The sequence below is a fragment of the Panthera onca genome, chromosome B1 (genome assembly GCF_046562875.1).
Source record: "Panthera onca isolate mPanOnc1 chromosome B1, mPanOnc1 haplotype 2, whole genome shotgun sequence".
Taxonomy (NCBI): domain Eukaryota; kingdom Metazoa; phylum Chordata; class Mammalia; order Carnivora; family Felidae; genus Panthera; species Panthera onca.
The window spans coordinates 146,476,904-146,490,545 of NC_138342.1; the positions used below are offsets into that span (position 1 = coordinate 146,476,904).

General features: G+C 42.0%; 1 protein-coding gene across 6 annotated transcripts in view; it reads right to left on the bottom strand.

Moving 5' to 3' along the window:
- MFAP3L (microfibril associated protein 3 like) overlaps window positions 1–13,642 on the bottom strand; it is a 56,749-nt gene that overhangs the window by 25,221 nt on the left and 17,886 nt on the right. For 3 of the 6 annotated variants that reach the window (XM_078445612.2, XM_060653796.3, XM_060653797.3), the window contains one exon: window positions 7,931–8,350. In XM_078445612.2, the coding sequence (XP_078301738.1) occupies window positions 7,931–8,219 (289 nt within the window). In that variant the 5' untranslated portion in view covers window positions 8,220–8,350. Of the gene's footprint in view, window positions 1–7,930; window positions 8,351–8,960; window positions 9,450–10,735; window positions 10,967–11,087; window positions 11,253–13,642 lie in introns of those variants that run through there. The other 3 variants (XM_078445613.2, XM_078445614.2, XM_078445611.2) reach the window with 3 other exon arrangements.

A 13,642-nucleotide genomic window follows, 5' to 3' on the forward strand; every position in this document is an offset into this window, starting at 1 on the left:
AGGGAGGGAGACAGAGAATCCCAAGCAGGCTCTGTGTTGTCAGCATAGAGCCTGACTCAGGGCTTGAACTCACGAACCATGAGATCATGACCTGAGCCAAAGTCAGATGCTTATCTGACTGAGCTGCTCAGGCGCCCCCCAAAACATAACTTGCAACCTTTCAGAGTGCCAGAAAAAGAGGAAAGACACTGATTATACATTATGTTGCTGAGAGAACAGGGTAAGGGATGCTTACACACGTGGCAGTGGGGAGTCAGGTTGGTAAAACCTTTGGAAGGTTGATATGGAGGCATCTGTCAAAATTCAAAATGAATGTAGTCTATGACCTACTTGTAGACTTCTTGAAATTTCTCAAATCAGACAAGCCTAAATTGACTGAAAAAATATTAACGAATATAAGAAAATCAAGGTAATGAGAAAAATCTTTTCAGGATAGTTTTTCTACAGGGACATGGTTCCAGAACTTTCCCCTCCTGCCAACATTCTCTGGGAGAGGCCATAACCTTGGTCCCAAGCCAGGAAGGTGGCTGACCTGGTACCACCGTGCTCACTGTGGGGCACACACACATGGAAGAGGAAGTTGCTTCAGACACTACGATGTCATGTCAATAGGACAGGGTCAGGTAGACTGTCCAGTAATGAGAGAAGCAGATCAGCAGCCTCATATGGCTACAGTCATATGATGGGAGTCACTGTGGCTCAGTGTGTAGCCAGTGTATGGCACTAGATCAGAACTATGGCTCATGCAAACGACTTCTGACCACATTACTGCTGTATAGAAATGAACAGCATTGATACATTCTGGAACTAAAGAATCATAAGGAAAGTGAGAACACAACCTACAAAGATACTATAATTACAGCTTCCTTCAAACACCGTGTCTGCTACAATCCTAAATTTCTCCAGCTTTTCCTGAGGATCATGGAGCATTAGAAATTAAAATTATGCCCAAATACTAAGCTCTTAGAATTTCCCCCAAATTACTTATTCGAAGATAAGGATTTCTTTTTTCTTTGGAGATACCTTTCTGTGAATGTGTAAATAAGCTGATGTATGGTTTGTCTATGTCCCCAGTGAGTGGCATGAAAAGATTAAAACTCTGTTCACAATCCCAGTGAGATACTTAGGCTCTTGAGCTTTACATACCTATGGTTTTTAAGGAGGAGATTTCAACTGGCCAAAATAAGTAGGTTCTTTTCTTTTTTTTTAAGTTTATTTATTTCTTTTGAGAGAGAGAGTAAGTGAGGGAGGGACAGAGAGAGAGAGAATCCCAAGCAGGCTCAGTGCAGGGTCCAATATGGGGCTTGAACCCACAAACCACGAGATCATGACCTGAGCTGAAATCAAGAGTCAACGCTTAACAGACTGAGCCACCCAGGTGTCCCAATACATTATTTTCTTGAGGCCAACTTTAAAAATTCTCATGTCGGTTAAGCGTTTGACTTCTGTGCTGACAGCTCAGAGCCTGGAGCCTGGAGGCTTCAGATTCTGTGTCTCCCTCTCTTTCTGCCCCTACCCTGCTGTCTCTCTCTCAAAAATAAACAAACATTTTAAAAAGTTAAAATAAATTAAAAAAATTCATGTGGTAAGCGTTCCAATAAATGTTTAGGTAAACATAAATGAAGTACAAGATTCACCTGAATATCGCATCGAATCGAGTCTTCAAATAAGAACTAGATGCACGTGTGTAGGTGTCTATAAATGTGGTACTTATCTTCCAATATGTGAAAAACAGACCACTGAAGAGAAAGGGTCCATGCCTTTTTACAAAACATAATTGAAAACAAATTTAGCACTGCATGGCTGCACCTGTTACAGGCTTATGCAGTAGATGACAGCTCCGTGAAGCCACTGCAAAGACTCTGGTTATAAACACTGCAAGCCGTAAGGGCTCTTATGCACCACTCCCCCAATCCTCCCAAGAGACCTCTTCAGAGGCTACCAGGGCAGCTCTCACAAGCTTGTTCCTACATCATGTGGAGTAAAGGTGGCCTGGGATAATACAGGCTTAGTTCAGCTTTCAGCTCAGGAAGGTGGGGGTGGAAGGCTATGCTGTTCACAGCCTGGAGTTACGCTCTGCTTAAAGGTATAAATAATATCTGAAAAGATTACCTACTGTCTTTTCACTTCCTGGCAAAGGAAACATATGACCCTCCAGCTAACTGGGTCTGGTGATCTTAATTTTTAGTGCCAAGTAATTCCACGCAGGCTAGTAAGTCTTTTCTGAGAACAGCTACAGGTGGTTTTCCAAGACAAGGGCACCCTACACTGGGTTCATATAAATGACTTCCATGTTGGGAATTTCGGCTGTCATCCTTATCTGAGGTGGATCCAGAAGGGTCTTTTCACAGCTAAGACGATAGCACTCTGAGTTCATATCCCAAATGGAGCATAACTCATCCAAGAAAAACTATAAATGGTGGTTAGTTATCAGGTTGGCCCTTGACATGGATCAATTTGGAAAATGAGCCATAATAACTTAAACTACTTTTATGAAAGAATACATAATGGGTTCAAACAACTGACCTCAAGATCTACTTTGGAATGATTCTTTAGTGAGCAGAGGAGTGCTTCTTTGGGTTAGATCAGGGTCCCTGAGCTTTGACACCATTGACATTTTGTGCCGAGTAATTCTTTGTAGGGGTTTATCTTGTGCATTAAAAGATGTGTTGCAGCATTCCTTCCTTCTACCTAGTAGATGCCAGTAGCATAATTTCCCCCACTTCCTTTCCCTCCTCCGCCAGGTTATGACAACCAAAATATATCTCCAGACTTTGCCAAATGTCCTCTGGGTGGAACACAGGCTCCTGCCAAGAACCACTGAGTTAGGCAGATGTAAAGTTCATCTTGTGTATAACACATTTAGTAATGTCCACATACGCTCACTGCTTATTCAGAGATAGAAGCATGTTGGATATCAACAGGTCCTGTGTACTCAAGAGTGATGGTGGGGCAAGGGGAAGCCTCTGATGAAGGAAAGGATTCCAAACTTGCTACCATGGCAGTCTCAATATTGTTTTGAAATTTCAAATGACTTTTTTTTTTTAAGTTTATTTATTTATTTTGAGAGCGAGTGAATGAGCACAAGCAGGGGAAGGGCACACAGAGAGGGAGAGAAAAAAATCCCAAGCAGGCTCTGTGCTGACATGGGGCTCAAACCTGAAAACCGTGAGATCATGACCTGACCCGAAATCAAGAGTCAGATGCTTAACTGACTGAGCTGCCCAGGCAGCCTGAAATTTCAAATAACTTTGAAGGGCTATAAATTTTTTTATATTAATTCAATGTTTTTAAGGTTGAGAGATCGAGATAGAGAATAAGAAATTACCCAGGAAATTATTTCCTGTCTTTTCAAAACACACTAGATTATGAAATAGAGATTTAGGCACTTGGAATCTATGGCTGCCAAAATATAGGGCGATATTACCAATAACAATAGCAGCAGTTGCCATTTACTGACAGCTGGACATGTTCCAGGCCACTGTGCAAAATGTTTAATACACAATAGTTTATTCAAGACGCTCAGCCCCACCTGCTAGTAAAAAAGGATTATCTCTATCTTACAAAAACTGTGGCTCAGAGGAGTTAAGGAAAGGCTATTGTGGGATTTCCAGTAATGTATTCCTAATTACACTAATTTTATTTCATGCCTTTGGTAAGTTGATTTTTCATCTCAGATATTTAATCTAGTAAAAGAAGAATTCAGCATATTTTCGGTAGTTAATGCACTACTTCACGCCGATCTCAGAGGTAAAGGATGATTTATATTTACCGTGGGAACTGACCCTTCTTAGACGTGCATTAAGTAAGGAGGTCATATACGAACTAGTCTGAAAACAGGGCTGGCACAGGTTGTTGTCCCTTGCAGAAGTAGTGAACAGGCATTTTATAGTCTATTCCAAAAATCTGAAAAGTGGAGATAAATGCAAATAAATAAATAAATGCAAAACTTATGGGGCTCCTGGGTGGCTCAGGGGGATGAGTGACCAACTCTTGATTTCAGCTCAGTTCATGATCTCACTGTCATGAGATCGTGCCTCCCCTCCCCCTGCCCCACCAACCATGGAGCTTCGAGCTGAGCGTGGAGCCTGCTTGAGATTCTCTCTCCCTCTCTCTCTGCCCCTCCACTACTGGTGTGCAAATGTGAGTGCTCTTTCTCTTAAAAACAAAAACAAACAAACCAAAACCTGTAATAATGAATTCCACAACGCTAAAGTAGCAGAGGTGACAATTGGGAACTTTGTGCACTTTGGCTCCATTTACTCTGTGCATGTTTTACTTTAAAAGACAGTCTTTAGTTATTTTTGGTGGAAGAACGCTATAAGGGTGTGGAGAACCAATCCACAGAAGTCTCAAACCTAAGTTGGAAGAAGAATTTCAAACTTAATCGCTAACAAGGCAGAGGTGTTTGGCAAGGCCTCTGCTGGCTGACTTTCCTGAAATGCTCGTTATTTATCATCAAAGGTGCTAATGTGCATTTAAATGGCTTAAAGTCAGAGTACAAAGCCATGGCAAAAATACGCTGGATAATTAGTACCTGAAATAACTGGCACTTTTTTCATAATACTTTCTGACAACTGTTTATTTCTACTCACCTCAAGCAAAAGGACTTTGTGGTCATTTGTGTTTATGCATGTTATTGGAATTCTGAGCTATTTCTGTAATATGGGTGGTGGACTACCCCCAAAACATGTCCTTTAGTGAACGGCCAGAAAAAGAAAAGTCCTCCTCCAGAGACAGATTACACATTAGCCTGTCTCGATCCTCTGGACTTGAAGGAATGAGCAGCAGGGAAGGGCAGTGAAGCAGTTGACGCTCCCGCCAGTGACGGGCAGTAGCCCCACTCTTTCCAGGACCGGCAGGGCTGGCATGAATAATAGCTCTCTCACTTTCTCAGCATAAACGAGAAATGAAGTTGGTCCTTCCTAATCACACAATGAATGGTGATGTGCTCCTAGATCGAGTCACCAGGTGATTTTGATGCTTTGTGTGTGTGTGTGTGTGTCACATATACACGTGACAGCACATATCCTGACACTGAAACTGATGTGGGTGATTACCATGCATTTTCCATCCAGGAAGGCTTCTCTCATTCACTCAGTCTGGGTTGGATGCTCTTCAACATTTTTCACCTAGCAAGACCCGAAGAGTGAGCAGATGCTGGTTGGACACAGAGGGAGAATAAATACTAGCTTGTCCACACTCTGGCTGTGTAATATCCTCTCTGTTCACTTGGTCCCTCAACTGTATACATGAGGATTAATAATATCTACCCGTCATGCTTACTGTAAGGATCAGAAATGGTATCTGTAACTTGGTATACGAGGGCTTAATCAATGGTTGGGATTGTTAATGAAAATTACATTAGTTTTTTTAGTTTGGTTTTAACAGTAGTCTATTGTATCTAGGTAATGTTCTGGGATATTAGCATCATTTTTCATACTATATTCATTCAATCACCTCTTTGTTGAGTTATAATGAAACACTGCTCCATTTAAACTTCTAGACTATTAGCCTGACAACTGAAATTTTTGTCCATGGTTATAATATGGGCATTTTCTCCATCAGAAAGAAAGAGTTAAAGACTTATGGGTCCTCTGATAGGCCATTTGAGCACTGAAGTTCTAATATTTCATGACGAGGAGTGTCATTTCTGCTATTTCTTATGTCTTGCTTGGTTGTGAGGTACAGTGTTTTGTGTATTGCCCTGTGTTCCTGACATTCTGGAATCACTATTATTATGCACTGCAATACAAAGGCTGAGCTGGAACATCAAGTACTAGTATCACACGAGTTCTTTTTAAAAATCTGCAGTGCATCTTCCTTATGAGATTTGAAAATGGCTAACTGATTTATCAGCAAGACTGCTGGCTGCAAACAATACAAATGCTGGGTTCTGATGGAGCAGTTCTCTGTGCCACAAAGGCTTTTGCTGGCTTCCCCTGGTTCTGGGGTTCTGGGCTTCTGCAGTCTGCTACTATGGACCACCTGAGTGCCACAGAACAAAAGGAAATCGAGCCATGTGGCTTCCATCTAGTCCAGCCTCCTAAGACACAGATCAAGAAGGCAGGTACAGAGTGTGCTTGCCAAGCCCGTGTTAATAGTCAGAATGACCTTTTCAACTGAGGCAACTTGTGATCTCTCTGAAGCAGAAAGGCCCTACTTCAGGACTGCAATCAAAATGTGGTGACTGAAATTCAGGCCCCAGCACTGTGGTTCCCACAGTGTCTCCCTCTCTAGGACTCAGGGGTTTAGTGCCCCAGCTCCTTGGTACTGGTGATGACCCGTGCTTCAGTGTCCATGTGAAAGGTAGATTCAGGTCTGGAGTCCTTGTTCCCCTCAATTCAGTTCCCTTGTTATTCCCTGCGGCGGCCCAGCTCGCAGAAAGATCTGATGGAGTACGGGGACTTGAGTGTGTATATGTTACCATGGCTACTGCCCCCTTCACAAGTGTGGGATCACTTGCTTTTGACTTGGGAGTCTGTGAGGAAGGAATGGTAGGGGTGGAAACCAACTGTGGGCTTGGGGTGGTGGTGTCTCTTCTTCTCACTGTCACTAGTGAAGGTTCTAGTCACAGCCATTAACTAACAGTGGGACTTTGGGAAAACGTGGGTGGAAGAAGAGATTTGGATTACGCTGTCTCTAAGTCCCTTCCAATTTAAAAATTCTATGGCCTCAAAATTTTACTCGGTGGGGATAGAGGTCCACTCTACCAAATTAAACACACAGACATACATGTAACATGTGGTATTTTCACTGGAGGGAGGAAGCTTTGTCATGTTGTACATCCCTGAATGGTTAATTCAAAGCAATGTGAGAGTGCTACAATGAAACCCCAGATCCCAGGTAGTTGGACTGCTAGTGGCCTTAACCATGAGGGACACAGTGGTGAGCCACAAGTATGTAATGGCAAGGAAACTCCATTTACTCAGCTCCTAAGGAGACATAAGGTATTAGCTTCCATTCTTTTCCAGAGTGAGATAAAATGAAGGAAAGAGATTAAAAACGTAGGTTTTCTTGGAGCAGAAACTCTCTGGGGATTATTCATTGCTTAAAGGGCTGTGGATGGGAAGTACAACATGAATGAAAGGTGACAGAAACTAGTAAGCTGCTACTTCAGAACAATGGTCTTTTTACTCCCCCACCCCTACTTCACACAGTAAATGCTTTAGAAAGTACATTAACTCCTTCAGGTCAATTAGCTCAGGCTTGGGTTTTCAGACAAGTACTTCTCACACCTAAAACAAGAAGTGTAGTTATTCACAATGACCCAATCAATCCTCTCTCTGGCTGAAGTCTTTCCTGAAGCAGGCTCAGTGCTTATGTAGGTGATTCACATTTTTTGGCCAGAAATGCACTCATTAAAAACTAAGCATTCCCCTATTGCTACATGTTATTTCTTGCTACTGAATCTTCCGTCTTGGCCTCAGCTGCAACAATCTAGAAACTTCAGCCAGGTCTTCAGAAGCACAGAATGATCTCAAGTCGTGGCTGAGAACCTTGCACAGAGACTTCTTTTAAGAAGTGTGGTCTTTAAATCCACAGTCAATGAATTAAACTGACATTTAACCATAAACGCCTGCTATATTGTTTACTGGACCCAGCTCCATGACACAAAATAAAACTCCCTTATAAATGGAACGTATACTTATGGAAAATCCATTTTACATTCGTCCCTATAACATTTTGTATGCATTATGTTACAAAATTCTAAGAGGCTTGCCCTGTCTTCCAAGTCAAAAAGTGCAAACTATGAAGTAATTAGCGATTCGAATCCTTAAGAATATATATTTCTCCCTCTTGCCTTAGAGAAAGAAGACAAAATGAGATCCTTAAATCACTTGAATAGGAACAACAACTAACATTCAGAGTGCGGGTTCCAAAGTCCATGTTTATATCTTATGATATTTGATACAACTTGAAAGCCTACCTCCTCCTTTCTCCTCGTCTTCTGTCAGCAGCTTGCCAATGGAATTATACCACTTGAATTGTGGCTCAGGGATACCATAAACACTACAATTAATCAAGGCACTGTTCCCTTCCTTGACTATGATATGGTCAGTTCTGGCAATGATTACAGGCACAGAGCCCAAGACAATGTCAGTGCCATTTAAAGTGCTATTAGTCACACTCTTAGCAGCCGCTAGAGTGGATACTAGGATTAAAAAGGGCACAGTAGGTAGAAAGCACACAGGCAGATGGTTCTTCAGTCGATCCATCTTCTTTGCTTGCTCTATAAGGCAACAGAGACGGTTTGCCAATGGAATCTTCTATTGGACAACACGCTGTTCAGAGCAGGCCATGGGATAAACCTGTCCTGGATCCATAGAGTTGCTTCTTGATTAAGAACCTGTTTAAAAAAGAAAACAAACCCACACACATAAATATTAGCATTCATACTTTAAAAATATTATTTATAAAATGCTAGAAACCCAACTAAAATACAAACCTACATAATTTTTAAACACAGATTCAAAAGCTGTTCCAAATATTAAATTACATTTTTCACAGAAATCATAACAATATAATTTTGTTATTTTTGCTACTGAAATATATAGCTCTTAGTGGGAACAAATATACACTTTGTATGTTAAATTTATATTGCATTACTTCCGAGAGTTCCAAAACCAATTCAGGCTTCTTTCATTAGGCATTATGAGGTCTCTTTCCACCCTATCACCTATCGCTATTGCAGATGACCCGACTGTTCCCCTGGGGCTTCCTTAACTTCTTCTCCTCCAGTGCACATGACTTCCAGTTTATTCCAGTGGTCACAGCTTGGATGCTGCCAGGATTTGGAAGGGCTCCACCAGAATCAGTCTGGCATTCTCCTAACTCACCATTATGGCCTTCAGGATATGCCTTCCCCCTTTCATGCAATGCCCATGCTCCTTTGAGCTTCATACATCCAGCTCTCTCTGCTCCGTGTAACTGTTATCTACCAATTCCTGATTACTCACTGGATTTCCTGGTTTCAATCTTCATCTGTCTCCCAGAGGTAGGGGAACATCAGTATGAATGGGGTGACATTATGGTGGCTACACTTCTTAAGTTCAAAGATCTAACCTTCACCTATGTCTCTATCCTCCATTTCATCCACTAATCACATAAGCACACCCCGGATCTTTCATCTCTCCAAATTCTAAATTCTGAAATTCCAAGTAATTCTGAAGTTCTACATAACCATCTCTAACTGCACCCTACCATTCTTCAGATCTCTTACTCTCCTCACTGGACTTTCTAGCCCTTCTATTTTCCCTCAGTCTCTATCTCCACCCCCTCCCCACTCGACCTGCCTGCTTTACTTTGTCTCAGTCTAGATCCAATCCTGTAGACCACAATCCCCAATATCCTCACCTCTTGTCCTTCTGCCACAACTACCCTGCCAGTATACAACTGTGATCAAGCCAGTCACTTGGCATCCTGGCTCCTACACCCAGGAGGCTGGAGACCACTGGAGAGAATCATACAACCATGCCATTATTGCCAAACTAAAGGAGCCATCTCCAACCCCAGCCAGGCCCTTGGTGACATTTGGCAATCTGTGTATCAGTGCTCAGGTAGTTCAGTATCCTTTGCACACAATGCCTACAGACACTTTCAGCTTTTGAATCAAATGCTTTAGTCCAGCTGTATTCTTAAAAGACAGCTTTCTCCTACTAGGGTGTGCAGCCAGGAATTCCTACTTTCCCACCTTTTGGAAAGAATCCTCGGCATCCTATCCTAAGTCCCTTCCCCATGCCCGCCATTTACTCCTCAAATGACTACATTCTGTATTTTGCCTGAAACAAACAGCTCTTGCTCAAGTCACCAGTCACTCCTAGTTGCCAAGTTTTCAGTCTTTCTCTTGCCAGATCTCTGTGGCATTTGCCACTATTAATTGTTCTTTCTCATGGGTTCCACATTCTGCTCCTCCCAACTGCTCTCATTATTCTTTACTGATTTTTCTTCTTCCCAGTCCTCAAAAGTTAGTCAACCCCTAGAATTTCATCATTGGCCCTCCTTTCTTTTTACCCTCAGCTCTTGCTAAAGTTCCATTCCCATGCCTTTATTACCACCTACAACCTAATAACTCTCAAATCCATGCCCTCAGTCCTGACTCCTTCCCGAATTTCTGACTGGTATTACCAACTGTCCACTGAACAGCATTACCAGAATGTTTTGCAGGTGGCTCAAAGCTAACATTCCCAAACCAAACTCATCTGCTAACTATGCTACATCTCCCACATCCCTTGTTTCAGTTCAGGGCACCACCATTAACTCAGATGTGCATGGATATAATCTTCGACTACTGCCCTCCTTCCCTCAGAACATAAATACAGGTTGCTGATTCCACCTCTTAAATATTGCTCTTATTGTTCCATCCCTTGTCTCCTCTGAGTGAGCCTCAGTTCAGCCTCCCTATCTTCTCCTTACCAGAAATGGTTGTGGTAGTCTTCTATATAATCTGCCTGCCTTCAGTCTTCCCCAGTTGGCAATCCAATCCTATAACCATTTTGCAACACAAAATCTATGGTGCCGTTACTTTACTTAGCAACATTCTGTGTTTCTGCCCTGTCTCCATGGTAGAATCCTCACTCTTTTTATTACCTTATTATATTATTAATAATTACTGAACACCAACTATTAGGCAGACATTATTTAGGTCCTAGAGATAGAAGAGCACACAAGACAGATCTTTCCTGTGATGCGGATATTAGATTCTCGTGGGGAGAAGCAGACAATAAATAAATACCATGTAAGTAAGAATTTCAGCTAATGATGCATCCTTTGGAAAACACACTATGATGTAGTCAAGTGCTGAGTTAGGCAACCAAGGAGAACTTCACTGAGGAGGTGGGAACTTCACCAAGGAGATGGCCCCAGAGCTGGAGCCTCTTTAGGAATCAGCTGCACCTAGATCTGAGAGAAGAACATTCCAGAAAGAACAACAAAAGCAAATGGAACACTATAAGATGGGTCAGAGGAGTAGACAGGTCCAGATCACCTAGGACTTTGTAGGACCGAGTAAGGAATTTAGATTTTACCTAACGTTCACTGTCAAAGGAGTGACAGGATATTATTTTTAAAAATCAGCTTTGGGGTACCTGGGTTGCTCAGATGGTTAAGCGTCCAACTTCGTTCAGGTCGTGATCTCATGGTTCATGAGTTCGAACCCTGCATCGGGCTCTGTGCTGACAGCTAGCTCAGAGTCTGGAGCCTGCTTCGGATTCCATGTCTCCCTGTCTCTCTGCCCCTCCCCTGCTCGCCCTTTCTCTCTCTCAAAAAAAAAAAAAAATCAGCTTTACTGTGGTATAGTTTACAAACAATAAAATGTGCCTATTTTAGTATACATTTTAGTGAGTATTGACAAATTTGTACACCCAGGTGACTCCCACAATAAACAAAATATAGAATGTTTCCATCATCACCAAAAGTTCCCTTGTGCCCTTTCCCAATGGTAGTTTTTACACTGATCCATTCCAGTATTTTTTTTTTTTTTTTGAGTGTATGTATGGCATGAGGTAAGGACCGAGGTTCATTTTTTCCCTGTATGGATATCCAGTTGTTTCAGCTCTTTTTCTAAAAAAGGCTATCATGTCTTCAGTGGATTATCTTGCCTTCTTGTCAAAATCAGTGAATCTACTTGTAAACTCTTTATTCTGTTCCACTGTTTATGGCTACCCTTGTGCCAATACCATACTAAACTTTCTGTCTGCCTCATTTATCTTTACATCTGCACTGCCTGAAATTATCCCTGACAATAAGTTACTGAATACATGAATCTCTCTCTAAAGGCAGAAATAATTATTCCAATTCTGTAGACAATAAAACTGAAGAGGTAAATAAATTAGGGGTGATAAATCAGCTTCAGGCCATATATTTTTTCAGTGGGAAAGACAAAAGAGTTTTCTTAGTGCTGGAGACTTCCATACTCCCCCGTGGACTTGAGTGCCTTCCTGCCCCAGGAAGGCCAACACATTTTTCCACCAACAAGAATTGTGGTCTAAGGGAGATAGCATGGGTTGCACCAGCATGACACATACCCTGTTATGACTTTGTAAATGTTTTCTTGGCTAAACTTGTGGTTTCCTTTTAACAGGGAAGTTGTAAAGCTGATCTATTCAGTACAGAATGGTTGTTAAGAGCATGGCCTCAGGTTGTAGGTAGACTGGCTCAAGATCTGGGATCTAAACACTCTTACTGGCTATATGTTTCTGGCCAAGACCTCACCAAGTACAGGACAATTATAAAGATTCATGATCAAATGCACATAAAGCACTTACACAATGTTCAGCTTGATAAACAATAATTATTAGGATACTGTGTATAATAGCATCCTTTGCTGAAATTATGCTTCTCAAGTTGACTTTTGTTATAGCATTTAAAGGGCATACCTTGTTCTTGGATTTGTTTAATATATTATTGGGTGCCCTCCCACCACCAGAAGCAATTACAAATGATTTTCAGCACTGGGTCCTTTGGCAGGGACTTGAGTCTGAAAATACATGAGCTGTCCCTCTGGGCAGACACTGCACTGAGCATCTTGAAGACAGTGTCTGGAGTCACTCCTCTCTGACCCCCTGATGTCTACGCCAGAGCAGATGCCTGACTAAATAGCTTAGGGGAGAATGAGAGACAAGACAAAGTATGAAGTAGTTTCTAATAAGTGTGTGTAGTAAATATACTGTAACATTTTTTTTCCCCACAAGTAGGAAGAAGGCAACAAGTGGAGGATCACACTAAGGTTTAAAATGCAGAACCCGAGGGGTGCCTGGGTGGCTCAGTGGGTTAAGCCTCCTCCGACTTCAGCTGGGGTCATGATCTCACAGTTTATGAGTTCGAGCCCCATGTCAGGCCTTGTGCTGACAGCTCAGAGCCTGGAGCCTGCTTTGGGTTCTGTGTCTCCCTCTCCCACTTGATCTCTCTCTCTCTCAAAAAAAAAAAAAAAAAAGATTAAAAAAAATTTAAATACAGAACTTGAGAACTGGTTTCAAACAAAGGCTGGCCGCTGTGGTTTTCTACTTTCACACACATTGTGCCAGCAAGAATGAACAGGATGGAACAGTCTCCTCTTCTATATTTTAATAATGTCTGTGGGCACTTTGGGCTAGAAACACAGTAACTGTTCCAGAGCTTAACTAGTTCCCTCAGAGACCCTGGTAGGCATGGAGTGGGGGTAGGGGTGGGGGGCAGAGGTCTTGATTTTATTGCAGGGATTTCAGTTAACAAACTCATTCCTCCCTCCCCCACCTCGCTCCCATCCTTTCCCACTTTGAAAAGTTACCAAGGCACAGAAAGTACAATGTGTAATTTGTAGGTTGTTTGTGTCAGTGCATTTTTGCTCTAAAACTCTCTGTGAACATTTATGTTTGAAAACAGAGTGTTTAACTCATCAACGTTAATGATTTAAAAGGTTTTAGTAGGAATTCACCAGATCTCATACCATGCCCTTTCAGGTCATTTTTTTTTTTTAAGTATTTTTTAGGTATTTACTTGAGTATTTATAGCTGGGCACACTGCTAGGGGTCTGGGACAGGGGGTAGGGTGTGAGAGTGCTACAAAGCTCAATAAGCCATAGGCCATGTCCACTTATAATCTACGAGGGAGAGAGATCCAGCTGATTTCAGTATGTTCTCCAGGTGCAGTGAGCTTAGGGGTG